General features: G+C 40.9%; 2 protein-coding genes across 3 annotated transcripts; one reads left to right on the top strand and one right to left on the bottom strand.

The window, feature by feature from the left end:
* Positions 1-267: 267 nt before the first annotated feature.
* Positions 268-7,508, bottom strand: LOC138180495 (uncharacterized). Of its 2 annotated transcripts, none has more exons than XM_069114383.1 (4): positions 7,361-7,508; positions 2,466-2,714; positions 2,150-2,354; positions 268-1,999 (listed from the first exon to the last, which is right to left on the bottom strand). In XM_069114383.1, exons 1-4 carry the CDS (start codon positions 7,458-7,460, stop codon positions 1,489-1,491), a joined length of 1,065 nt encoding a protein of 354 aa, XP_068970484.1. In that variant the 5' UTR covers positions 7,461-7,508; the 3' UTR covers positions 268-1,488. The 2 variants fall into 2 exon arrangements, with proteins under 2 accessions (XP_068970484.1, XP_068970485.1); XM_069114384.1 differs by lacking the exon at positions 7,361-7,508 and adding an exon at positions 3,402-4,559.
* LOC138180494 (protein starmaker) lies at positions 7,477-11,241 on the top strand. Its single transcript, XM_069114382.1, has 5 exons — positions 7,477-7,563; positions 7,916-8,104; positions 8,695-8,784; positions 9,305-9,473; positions 9,571-11,241. Exons 1-5 carry the CDS (start codon positions 7,488-7,490, stop codon positions 10,652-10,654), a joined length of 1,608 nt encoding a protein of 535 aa, XP_068970483.1. The 5' UTR covers positions 7,477-7,487; the 3' UTR covers positions 10,655-11,241.
* Positions 11,242-14,211: the final 2,970 nt, after the last annotated feature.

Genomic DNA, 14,211 nt, shown 5'->3' with positions numbered 1-14,211 from the left:
GCAGATTAACGAACGACTATACTTAGCAATTAGCGATAATTCTCAATTATGGTAGTAAAAACGACGTAATTTGTTATCGAAATGCCTTTGTGTTCATTCCTGGACGATTCATATTTGCCGCGTCAAAATTCACTTCATGGAGATCCACAAACCTGCAATGGCACGTAACATTCCTGAAATCGTGAAATTAACGTGGAAAAATTCATCTTCGATACTGTCACTCTCGTTCTCTTCCTTTCTTTAACTAAGAATTTCACTTAAGTTAAAATTCTTCAACCGAGAATCCATATACGTAGATGTATCAAGAGCAAATCCACACACACACACACACACACACACACACACACACACACACACACACACACACACACACACACACAATATACATAATTGGCGAATAATTTTTCTTCTTCGTCTATCTAACAGATCGCCATAAAGTTGTTGTCACTGTAATTAAAAATCCTCATTGCGAGATCGACTTGGGCAAACGTAGACAGAATGAGACGAATGTATGGAACCGTTTCTTTTTGGCTTTATTAATTTATCCGTGTCAACGATATTACAGAGAACGATTATAAAAATGTACGTTCGTAATTTCTACCCTGTTGAATGACTGATCCTATATTTGATTCGAACACGAGCTAATATTCCAGCACAATCGATCGAAGACAGTATTTCCACGATCAATCAATCAATCGATGATCTATTAAACTCGCGCGTACGACAAAAATGCCTATCTACTGTGCACGCGTGTCAGGCAGCACGGTTATCTCTTTTATGACAAAAGAAACATATAAAAAAATTTCCATCGCTCGATGGCGTGTGTATATCTGTTTTACGATATATGTGTATAGATACGACTCGATGTCGTCGCATGGATGATACGAACTACTTGCAGGATATTACTGTTTATTATGTTTTCTATTTACTATGCGGCATCCAAACTAAATAAATAGTTCGCATTATGGAAACGAATTTTTCAGCGATCGTAATTGCATTCTCTCGAAAAAGATTCACATATGGTCTTGTTTCACCTCTTCCCATTAATAATTGCGGATTATCGTCGTTTATTTCATACGGCTAAACTCGTCCGGATGTATCCGGCGATCCTCGCAGAACCGCGAGCGTGTAGTTACTATTGGCGACACTTCGAGTAACAGAGACTTCGCGGAGAGAGGAAATAAGGTGATCACAATCGCGAGAGATCATTCAGACGGAGCTGATGAGAAAGCGGTCAGTCTTCTCGAAATGAACGAACGATATCACCGATTAATCTGGCAGAGTGTGTAGTCGTTCGTTGGTTAGTCGAATTCATCGAGAATTAATAAACAAGCAAGAGGAATAAAGAAATACGAGAGAGAAAGGAGGCAACGATAATAACTCTGCCTTAACTCGTCATGAGAATATGATCTACGTGTGAGATAGCCTAAACTCTATGTTTTAATTATAATCCTCGATCGATCGAGTCGAACGAAAAACAAACACGTTTCAGATCTCGTTCACGTGCTGATGAATATTGTATGCCCTTCCACCTCTTCTCGACTCCTTTGGCACCACGACCAGGTGCTGCGGCTCCATCTCCATTTGCTCGATCCTTCTATCGTTCGAGCTTTTCTCCGACGAGAATAATTCAGAAGGTTTCGAATAAACGAACGTCGTCTCAGCTCCGTTCGATTGGCCAATCGTAGCTGAACCCTTCAACACGTTGTCTTGCGCACTGAGCAGTTGCTTGAATCGTTCGTCGTTCTTCTCTTCTTGATCCCAATGAACTCGAGCAGACCTGGAAGTTGTGGATGGGATGGCACGTTGGCTGCTTGCTTCTTGATGATTGTTCCTGTTGGTCAGGTTCAGTTTTGGATTCAGATTAAGTCCAAGCCATTGAGAGAAGAGAGCTATCCCTTGTTCCGCGCTAGCTGAAACCGCTGCTATGAATTCCTCCGTGTTCAACGAATCCTCCTCGTCCTCTGTAGTCTCGGTGGTTTCCGTCGTCTCGATAGTGCTGCGAGGAAATTCCAGTTACGAGGAATTAACGATAAAAACGTTCGTAGTCGAGCTACGATGGCGGTCGAATACGAATGAAACGACACTTCGTAATTGGATACGCGTCTCGTGTATCGTTCGCGAAACAGTTTTCAAAGATCGTACTCACGCAGAGGCTTCGATCTGTCGCACCACCTGATTGAAATTGAAGCATCCCATGTGGTAAGTGGCTTGCGGTGTGCCCAGCAGCGCGGGCTCGATTACCAGGCAACCGTCGTAACCAGCTTCCGCCTGCTTAATCGACGTAAATTTCGCGCATATTTGCGCCAGATCTGACAGAAGGTTCATGCAGGTTGGCCTATTGGATGCGTCCACTGTAAAATGTCGTAAATGATACTAATTTCTCTTTGAAGCTGCCTAAATATAATAAAGGAATATTCGTCAAATCTAACTGTAGAATAGAAAATAATTCTGTCATTCATTACCGATCTTAATGGTAGCATTGTGTACTGGATTATCGCCGTAGTTAAGGTTCAACGAGATATTCTGCTCCTTCTGCTTGATGTTGATGCACGCTCGACCATCCAAGTCGTCCACCACGAGACCACCACCGATCGCCGTCGTCAGATTTAGATCGATGCAACACAAACAATTGGAAGTTTGACAAAGACATTGCGACTGCGGCGCGGTTGATCTGCCAACGGCGTCCGGAATATCCCAGGAAAGTAGCGTCTCTGTGGTGAGAAAAAATACAAAGGCGCATCAGAGAAACTCGACGAGAGAAATGGAATCGAAACGAAAGTCGTCGATCGAAAGTCGACGAAAAATATCGTCCCCGATTTCCATCCACCAGTCGATATTCTCGAAAATTTCTCTCGGCGCGTGTTGACATCGTTTCGATTTCTCTACGCTGTCGAACCTTCCTCCACCGAAAGGCTTTGTCATTCTCTCCTCGAAACGACAAACAAAGTGCGCGTACCGCAAAGTGTGTCGCGTCACACTCATGCGTCAGAAAGATGCCTCTATCCGCAAACTTTCTCGCGTTACTGGGACAAGTTACCGACATCTTACGATCCGCGATAGAAGGTAAAACACGGAACAACGAATTCTTTAATTAAAAAAAAAAAAACCAGGAAATAAGCAGTTCTCGATCGAAATAACGAAACGTGAAGCCGATCGAAAGAAATGGCCGAACATAGCACGCGCCATCGTGTTAAAAAGCGAATTATCGCAGAAGAGGGCCGCGATTGGTATGCGAGCGTCGAACTTTTGTTTACCAGCGCGTCACGAACGTCGGCGTACGTATTTTCAGTCACGAACGTCGAACTTCCGACGTTCGTTGCTTGGAGAATGTCCAATGGATACTGCAAAAAACCGCGAGAAACGTTTCCACGAGAGCGTAACTAATCCGTGTTGCTCACCGAGCAGTCCAGCGGAAGACACCACGACGACGGCTGTGGTCAACAGCACCAGAATCGTGAACCTGACGGCCATCACCAACAACAGTTGTTTCCCAGATATTCGTACAGGGGCGATGAGTCGATTTTCGCGATGAACTATCGCTGCAAACTCGTGGACAGAAACTCCAACAACCAACTAGCAGCTGTCAAAAGGACTCGCGCGTCGAACAGGCCTGGAGATCCTGCCCAGCAAGGAAGCAGCTTAAATCTGGGCACAAAGCCGGGCGCGGGTCTCGGATCGGTGATCGGCTGGCGGTCGGCACGAAAACTGGCGACAGGATTCGCCACAGCGACGATGAGGTGCCACGCCATTGGCCGAGGTACGGAGGTAACAACGGGCAAAGAACCTCATCTGGGTGACCGGGTGACCTCCTTCGGCAACCTGGTACCAGGAGAACTTACGCGACTGTCCTCTCTAGCGATGCTCGGTTTGCTCATTGGGGGGCATCGACAAAAACCACGGTGCTCTTCTTTTCGTATAGTTAGGATGTCGTTCAGAGCACATCGGTAAAAGCAATCTCTTTTTCCCTGTGTTTCTTTCTTTCAGAATTTTCATCGCCCCAACAGCCCGACGATTTCCTTCATTCGCTGCGATGCGAATCGTTTCTTCGGATTTAGCAATGGATAAAAGTGAAAATTCCTGATAAAAGTGGCAAAAATCAGATTTTTACCAATGCAATTGAAAAACCAAAATCTAAATAAGGACTTTAGTATCTAGATATTATAAGAATATATTTCTATACACGTCAATTCTCCACGAATGCATAAAGATCCACAGTCTAATAATAACGTCCGTTTTCTTTCCTTGCTTCTCTAACCTGGATCGTAACGAGCGTAATGACAGTAATACGAGATTAACGAGACCACGATCACCATACTTCTCCGAGACGAAGTATTCTTCTTTTTCCAGTAATTATATTTTCATCGGCCATGCCTTTGACTCGTAATATTCCTGGCTTTCCCTGATCGATCGCGCAAATACGGAAATAAATAGATTTGAAACGAAAGGAGAAGGAAAAGCGTACGCATGGTTGGCCGCGGGCAAACAGAATCGTCGTTCCGCTTGGACACTTCGTGAATCGCGCCACATATATATTACGTATATACAACTACTCTATATAATATATTTCGATATCGTTATTTTTGCGGACCAAAGGATGCAAGAAGATGAACGGTAGCGATACGTCTGACGATTTATTAAACGTCCGCTCGATACTTAATTTCCTGTTTACAAACTGCAGGCTGCTCCCGATTGGATTATGTTTTCGAAACGAACACCAGCATCCGAACAGATTATCCCTTGACGTTACGTAAAAACTCGTTTCCCTTGATGACCCACATATCCTCGGCGTCGTTCATCTCGTCGCACCTTTTAGAAGCCCAAAGGACCATGGACCCCATTATCTTAAAATACACCAGAGTCGAACGTGTGCATCCCCGACAATAATTATCCAGCCTTCCGCAACGTTTGACAGCCTGAATTCCATTGTGCAGTCTTCATACCGACGAACAAGTATTAACCAAGGTAAACCACTCCTGACCGCTACTTTCTTCGACCCACTAACCGGAGAAAGGCCCCATCTCGACCATCAAAACACGCTTCGGACTGGCCATCTCGGTTGATTTTATCAGCGAACGTTTGTCATCGTTTATGATACCTGAAAAATGTCACGATACCAACTTGATGGCTCGTGACTTTGCCAGGATAAATCTTCTGGCTGAATGGGTTAATCTTGGGTAAGTAGGTAAAGTCTATAAATAAGAATAAAGGTAGGAGATTCGTAAGGCTAATCAGTTGGATACGAGACCAACGACCAGTTTGAAGGTCGGTGAAAAGGTCCGATAATTGTAACGTGGTAAGAGCGAGTTGCACGCTGGACGAATAAAGAATTTCCGGCATGCTCATTGTGGATGCATCGCGATTACCTCGAGACAACGTAACTTTATGGCGATAGAAATTTTTGCGAAGTGGGACTGTCTATTACAGACGTCGTGATCGAGGTTTGTATTATACCGTCCAAACATGCTGAAACCTACATAAACGTTTACTGCTATTTGTATTACAATTTAACGCGTTAACTATCGTCAACAGTGACCCAAGATGCTAATTTTCTTTTCTTTTTTTAGGATGATTAAAACGAGATAAACTTCGCTAAAGAATCTCGATTAAAGAAGAACAACGAGAATGATTTAACTAGAAAACCATGTTAGAAAACAGTGCGCATAATGTTAATAAACATTTTTACAAAAATAAAACATTACGATGCAGTAAATTTCTTAAAGAGGAGAAAAAGAGGAAAAGGTAATTCAGATGAACTATCTTCTATCTGTTATAAAAAGCCATTATTGCTTTGGACGAGTAGGTTAATAAACGTTACATCACGTCGATTCGATGTACATCACGACGCAAATTGAAATTCATTCGAGGATCAGAAACAAGAACTTCTCCTTTCTGATTTCGCGATCCTACCGTGTTATGAGATGAATCATCGTGGTACCGTTCGAGAGTAAGTCTTTCATCGAAGATGAAAGGTCGCTAGCATTTGGCTCGAACGTACTTGACCCTGGTATCGGTTCAAGGCAAAGCGGAAAGCCGCTTTGATTTTCAACGGTGCAACGTAGAGGAGCCGATTTGAGGAACCGATTGGGGGAGATAGCACACGATCGATATACTATACCCTGGCTGGTAGGGAATCGTTGTCTTATTTACCCAGAGCGAATTAGAATGCTTAATAATCGTAGCCTCGGTCGAGACAGGTGGTGGTGGCTTGACCGACTTTTAAAGAAACCTTGGGGGGAGTTGGGCGGCATCTTCAGTTAGACATTGGCCTCCGCAAGACGAAGAGTCGGAAAAAAGAGCTGAAGGGTGCGACGAAGAGAGACGTCCTTTTCCAACGATCCTCTTGACTTCTATACGAAATTTTCGTCTGGTATATACCTTCTGTCAGTAGCACAGGTCAGTGAAAAATGGTTTTCTAGTTTCGTTAATTTCTTCTTCTTTTTCACCGAGATGCTTTCAGTTTCATTGTTAATGGAAATGATCTAATCTAATCTAATTCTAATCAATTCTTTATCTCTGATTCTATGTAATGTAGGCTTCTCATTGTTCCAATTATACCCGAGACTTTTAACTCGAGCGAAGAAGTTCAATTTTCTGTCACGTTATTAATCGTAGTAAATAAGTCCGGAAGGATCGGACACATACCTACGCGTACCTGATCACCGTTTCTCGTGACGTGACCGCATATTGTTCCGCACAAAGCTGACTGACGCGTGTGCTTCCTGAAGCGTTGTTCAGGTACCATCCGAACGGTGAACTTCTTGCAAGAGACGTCTTTGGCCGTGACCGTGATTTAGGTCAACCGGTCGCAGACAAGAAGTTAGCACGCGTCGTGACGAGCCCATTAGTCGAAACAAGAGGAAAAAGTCGTTCCTCCTACAAGTTCGCTGCTCGAAATGATTGGTCCCGTCGGAGGATCAACCGCGCGTTTCACCCTTTGCCGAGCTATCGTTAACGAGCGTGAACACGTGGTCGCATTGTTCACGGATCTTTAACATCCGGCAGTTCTGCGTGACAGCCGACGTTCCGTTAGCTTCTCTCTATTTCGGATCTGTATCTGCACGGTTTGCTTTCAGAAACGAAGACAATATCGTTGACAAACCTTGATTCATAAGTCTAATAAATAATAATTATTCCGTTTGAAAAGGGTAAGGAACAAAGGAATAAAGCTTTGTAAATCGCCAACAGGAAACGGTGTATCTATTGTCCTCGTTAAAATTTACTGCAATCGCTGGGTAAGAGATAGCGTATCGTTCGTAGCGCGTTGAATATCAATACGTTTCGATATAAGATCTTCCCTTTGTGCAAAGCCGAGTGACAGCGGTAGGAAAATACGGAGAATGTCAAGTGCATGGCTAACCTTCGCGAGCGTACGATGCAAACGATGAATATTCGCGTCCGTGAATCTTTAGGCTTTGTTGACTTAGAAACGTCGTAGGATGTACTCGTGTCATCGTCATACTTTGATTTACAGGACAAGAGCGAAGATGCGGCTGTCGATGGTGGTCGAGTTGTTACTGATCGTCCTTCTGATCGCGTTCGCCGCTTACGGCAGAGTGATCGGTAATGATTTTCAAGAGTTTCCACATTGTTAACGTCAATTCTTGTAATGGCCTGGTAATTTCACGTGACTTCCTTGCTTGTAGAAAGGAAACGTTTATTGAAGGATTGAAGTTAATAAGAGATATAATTTCGAAGGATGAAGTCACTTCTTTTAGAGGTTTAACGAACGTAACTTAAAAATTGTGTTCGAAAATTACATGTTCCTACGTAACACGGTATATCCTTGCTAAAACGTAAAATTACGGTAGAAAATAGTTTCGGAAAATTTATTTGCTTCAATTTTCTCACGCTCCCTGTTCCTGAAGAAGGCAAACGTGCATGTATATACGTGATGAATTTATTAATTCCATAGAGCGCGATGAGAAAGCAGAAGATAGAGCGATCAGGGATGTGAGCGGTTCTGAACAGAGTAACGTCGGTATATCGACGTTATCGTTGAAACAGGCAACCGACAACGTGAACAGATACTGCACTTGCAATGAGAACATATGCAATTGCTGCAGAGACTTCCATATACCGTTGGTGCAATTACAAGGACCAGGTAAGCGTTGTGTAACTTAATAGAACGCGGCCATCAGAAAGGATAGCAATAAAGGAAACGGGACGATAAACAAATGTCGCGTTGTTAGATCCTTCATAGACTATTCGGTCAAACATCGTTGCATGTAATTAAACGCGAGCATGTACACAGAGTGTCCAAGGCTGATACCAGTTATCGAGACGATAAAAAAGCGTCTGTACAGAAACCTCAATGTTTATTTTTGAAGTTACGAACTGTCGAATCGCTACTATGATGTAATAAAAAAAAACTATTAATATTGTGCATATCGCGAAAATAGAAGTTTTGCGACACTCGGTGCTGTACGATGTTCGTACGGCGCTTGATAGAAAATTTATTAGACAATTTTTTGGATGAATCGCAGCACAACATATCGGGTTGGCAACTTGCTGAAATCGACCAAGATAAGGATTTTGCATATCTAAATATTTTCACGTACATGAAAAAGTCCGTGTGCTAGAAATGTGTATAAAAAATGTTACTAAAACGCCTCGATTATCCGCGATAGTACATAATTAGATGGTATTCCGTATACTTGTTAAAGACTTGAACAAGAATATCGTCCATTTCAGGATGTGCATCATTGCAATACTTGCAAGGGGATAATTTGGCGGTGCAACTTAGCTTCGGTGATAACATTCTAACAAGCACAATCGTAAATGGTAAGTACTTGCGTCGCTCATACATTTCTGAGATAGCGTCTGGAGATAGCGTCACAAGCGTCATACAATGTCACAGATTTATCTCTATATGAAAGCTCTATATGGCACAGCCAGAAAAATTATTTGCCTGAAAAGTGTGTTAATCGTTTAGCAAAACGATGTGAAAAGTCTGCCGGAATTCAGGAAATACGTCGAGACTTTCACGACTAACGTGTACGCGCTGCACTTTTAAAAGACGAGCTCGAAAAACGGCTCGAAAAACGTTCACAAAAAATAGAAAAACTGTGTTAAAAAGTCGATATCTCCTCTGTGTTTGTTCGCTGTGAGACGAATGCTACGTCAGAAATAAAGTATTCATAACGTATAAACATCACTCGATCGACTTGTGTCGCGACCGTTTGAGGAGAAAGTGCGGCATACATTAAACGAATAAGGAAACAAGTTCCCTAAACGATTTCTATGATTACTATGACGATCTACGATGATTTGATATAACGCTTTATACGCTATGGGGTTTTAGGAAAGAATCCAAAGCCCGTATGCGTCCCGTTACCTGGAGGGTTTACGAAATTCTGTGGAAGAATTTATTCCATTAAACGGGATGCTAAAAATCACTTCAAAGCCTGCCTTGGACTGGAATTACAATCAGCGACAGAACTCGAGGCTAGTTTACGCGTTAGCTGCTTTAGGTAATGACACTTATTTCTTAACAATATTCATTAGTCGATAATATTTTTACGAGTCATATAGAAAGAATAAAATGTTTACGCAATTGCCATATCATAGATTTGGCCCTGACGGTCTAAAGTTACGCCCAGCAGAACCACTTCCGGTAGTCGAAGCTGAGGCCCCGGAAGAAGACGACGATGACGATTTCTTTGGTCTCGGTTCGGACGATGACGACGAAGACGATGATGCCGAGGATAATGCACCGTTGGCTAACTCCGTACCAAATTCTTCCGCGGAAGAAGACGAGGAAGAAGACGACGACGAAGATGTTCTTGGATTCGGAGCTCTATTAGATATTATAACAGGCGAAGATGAGACCGCAACGAAGAAACCAAAAGTAACAACGCCTCCGCCTCTTCTCCACTTCACGATTCCAATTCTAAGTAAGCCGACATCGTCACCAGTAGATTCTAACGTCGCAAGTAACGTTGCCACTAACGATTTCGAAGAAGACAACGAGTATAATCAAGAATCCTCGAACATGAGCGGAGAAGGCAATATCGAAATAAATGAGGAATCTGCAGCGACCGATACGACGGGTAGCGAAGCCGAAGAGATCGCTACACAGGTCTCCAATAAGATAGCTTCCTATACGAAGCCGGATAAAACACCGATTAAGAAATTCACAGCGGTTGATACGAGTACGAAAAAGCCAAGTATCACGAGCTCCAGCATCAACGCAATCGAAAATGAAACGAACAAGAAGAAGAAACCCTTGAAGAAACCGATTAAGGGCGAAGAAGACGACGATGACGATATTCTAGGAGATAGTCTAGACGACGATGACGACGACGACGATGAGGATGAAGAGATTTTAAACGACGACGACGATGATAACGAGAAGGATAGCGAAGCAGAGGAGGACGAAGATGAGAAGGTTGACGGAAGTGAACACGAGGACGAAGACGAGAAAGGCGAGATCGAAGATTTAGATGACGACGACGACGAAGAAGATGCAGTGATCAGCGCGTTGGTTTATGACGAAAAAGAGAATGGAAAGAAGAAGGGCAAAGTGAAGAAGCATCACCAGTCTTCCGAAGCTTACGATGATGACTCGGATTATGAATTAGGCTTGACCGGGCTTTTGGCAAGAAGCAGGCATTCGAGAGACAGTCGTCAGAGCAAAGAAATGAGATTCTAAGTCTTATATTCATGCTCGTCCCGTTCTATACACGTATAGAATAATCAAAAGAAACCATGAGATAGTTTTCCAAATAAATCAATCGATTATCGGCGAAGATTAAGTCCAAAGTTTAAGTAATCGTTCAAGATTGGACTTCTTTGTTAAATCGAAGAATATATCGTTAACTATGTTAAGAAGTATGGAGACTGATAGCTTCTTTTTTTTTTGATAAGAATCGTTTTATTATTTAATTGACTACTAGTAGATAACAACATATGTATAATACTTTTTGTAAAAAGCTTCTCTGCTAATGTTATTCGGACATCATGATAATAGATATGATAGAGTTATACATATTAAAATGTAACTTTTATAAAAAGTCGCCATATAAATCTGTGCAAATAATTTAATGCTATTTAAGACAGTAATTAATGTAATTTATGTACGGTCATATAATTAATTTATTGAATCTGTAATTAAACATATACCCTTATTAAACTTATATCTGCATTAAATAAACTTATATCAGCTTATACACAAACGGTATATACTTCTTGCATGAAAAGATTGTTCACGGAGGATTTGAATGATTTCCAGCTTTTTGTTACTTTTATCACATACGTTCTTCTAATGCAGTTATGTAATTTTGAATACATCAATCGAAGCTGCTCGTTATTTTCTACAAAAGGTAAAAACCTATTTACATCGACAAATAGTATATCAGTTAGACATCAATTTTAATCATTATCTCTAAATAAACTTTTCATTCGGTAAATAATAAATAAATAATTTCGAAGTATAGGTTATAATCACAGTCAATAAATTATCCATGAGTGGGTCAAACGCTTTATCAGTAGAGATCGACAGTGCCCTACAGAGAGCTACAGAAGTCACGCGTGAATTTCGTATAATCGATGAGCACGAAACGGTATATAAACACGGTATTACATTCCAATCGATATCATTTTGTGGGTTCAACCGATCGGCAACACACCTTTCTCTTCATTCTTCGCCAAAATCATGTTCAAATTGTGCAGCGTTTTTGTGACACTCCTCCTGGTACAGACAGCCTGGAGTTCTACGTCTCACGATAAAAATATTAAAGCTCTTCAAAAAGGTAACCCATCATTTTTATGACAATCAAAGAGTTAAAAAGAATTTCATTCGGAAACAGATAGTAATTTTAGGCACTTGACTCGTTTCATGAGACAATTTTATACTGAATCCATTATATTTACATAGTTCTGGCCAATTCAGTGACGTACTATGACCCGAATACCGGAACTGAGCTAAACTCAGAGATAACCGATTTAAAAGAAAATAATTCGATTGCTACAAAGATATATCAACGCTCGCTATGCCACTGTGAGGAGAACAGTTGTAACTGTTGCGTCGGTATTCGTTTCGTTGGTTTTAATGGCCCAGTGTGTATTAGAATTACAATCGATGAAAACAGTAAAGCTGTCATAACCGCAAACGGAAACCCAATATTAACACATCACTTTAGAAGTAAGAATTTTCTTTTCTTTTCTTTCTGTATATTTATCGAACTGTGATTTCTCACGATATATTTTAATTATAGCTCATCCACGCCCGATATGTGTTGGTCTTTCCAACCTTATAAATATTTGCGGTCAATTCGACTTTTATTATGTTAATGACCATTTGCGATCTTGTACGAGCATCAGTCTTCAGTTTCTCTTCCTTAAATTTTCGGGATTCCGATTTCCATGCGTTCAAATTGGCGATGACGGGATCTCTATTGCCAGTCTCGGACTGTTACTGAATCAGATTGGCACAGAGTCAGAGCATCAAGTAACCAATTCGGAAATATACGACGAAGTAGATTTCGAACAGCAGGATCTGGAAGTTCATGACAATCACACGTCAATGTTGACTCCCGAGCAGGAGGCACAAATTGGACAATTAAAATTGCGATCACTAAGAACGAATTAATATCTGCGTAAAATGACATAGTTATTATTAACTAAAAAGTAGCGGTAATTTTATTCGTTAATTTAAAGATTAATTTCTAGTACTTATTGTTATTATTGTTATACCTATTGTTATTATGTACCTTATTATTGTAACGTACAGTGTATAATAATGTTGGGCCAAGTCTCTATGGCCATACCTGTTATCGTTTCTTACTATTTGTACCGAGACAGTATATCGAATAAAATACGAATATTTCCAAGTATCCAAAAATCACCAAACATCTCATCAAAGCCTGCTTTAGACTGAATTTAGAATTAGCGACAGAACTCGAAGCTAATTTATGCGTTAGCTGTGTTACATCAGGTGATTCTTTACGTAACCCAGAATCCATCCCTCGGTCGAGGCGGCCACTAGTTGTGCAAATATAATTAGTCGGACCACAACAATCCTTAATTGTTATAAAATATATTTAAGTCGAGACGTTCCTTATTGTTATTGCTCCATTAGGTAAAAAATGGGAAGGTTGCGTTTTTCCCATGTTCAACGATCATTTCCACCCGCAAGCGACTAGTGGTGGGGCGACCAATACCCAGCAATAGTTTTCCTCTGCGACAGTATCGTCGCCGAACTTCACTGGTTTATCGTCCTCAGATAAGTCAACATTTCTTCGCTAGTTGTCATCCTTAGATTAGTCTATATCTCTTGATTGGTTTTCCATCTTTAGATCAGTCATCTGTTTAACTTATATTTATACGTACCGAGCGTATCTGTCTATGTCTACAAGTTGTTGGGATAAAATATATATTGTAACCTGTTATTCTCAGTGTTATAATCAATTCAACCACCTCTGTTATCCTAACCGAAATAGGAAATCGTCGATTATATTAGGTTGTCCGAAAAGTTTCTTTCGCTTTATAAGGAAATAATAGACGCAAAATGTTTTTTGTTTTATATTAGTTTATTCAATTATGCAGGAACATAATAATAGAAATAGAACGAAGTGGATCATATCTAATTCAATAGAATTGTAGCGGCATATGCGTTTTAGGACGTTTCGATACGAAGATGTTGCCTCACATAGTTGTTTAGCCACAGAGGATTAACACTGTACGATGCACATAATGTAATAAACAAACTCTGGACAAAGCAATTTCGCTGCTACGTGCAACCTACAACCGGCGACATGTTCAAACCTTTCGATACCCCCCTCGATCAGTATAAATACACGATCAAGTTCTCCACGAGCCAGTAGTAGTGCGAATGAATATCAGTATCGAGTCAATCTAACGAATCAGTATAACGATTAGTATCAGTACCGCAGTATCGCGCAATCTTATAACGAGTATCATCAAGCGAGCAACGCTTGCGATTAACTTTGTATTCTACATTTTAAAATATCTGTAAATATAGTTAACGAAATCAACTCGTCTCGTTATTAATTCAACCAACAACACGTCTCATCGTCCACCACAAAATGATATAAAACAGAAATTGTTGTTCATCTGTTATCACCTTATGAAACGAAAGAAACTTTTCGGACAACTTAATATACAGGTATGTAAATATAAAACCGGAATTTTTGTATAGAAAATACACGTTTATTGTATGAAAATGATTAAAAATATTTTATTCGAAGT

The sequence above is a fragment of the Bombus flavifrons genome, chromosome 6, assembly GCF_040668555.2.
Source record: "Bombus flavifrons isolate JBK064 chromosome 6, iyBomFlav1_principal, whole genome shotgun sequence".
Taxonomy (NCBI): Eukaryota; Metazoa; Arthropoda; class Insecta; order Hymenoptera; family Apidae; genus Bombus; species Bombus flavifrons.
The sequence above is the reverse complement of the archived record's forward strand: the minus strand, read 5'-3'. Positions and strand labels throughout refer to the sequence as shown.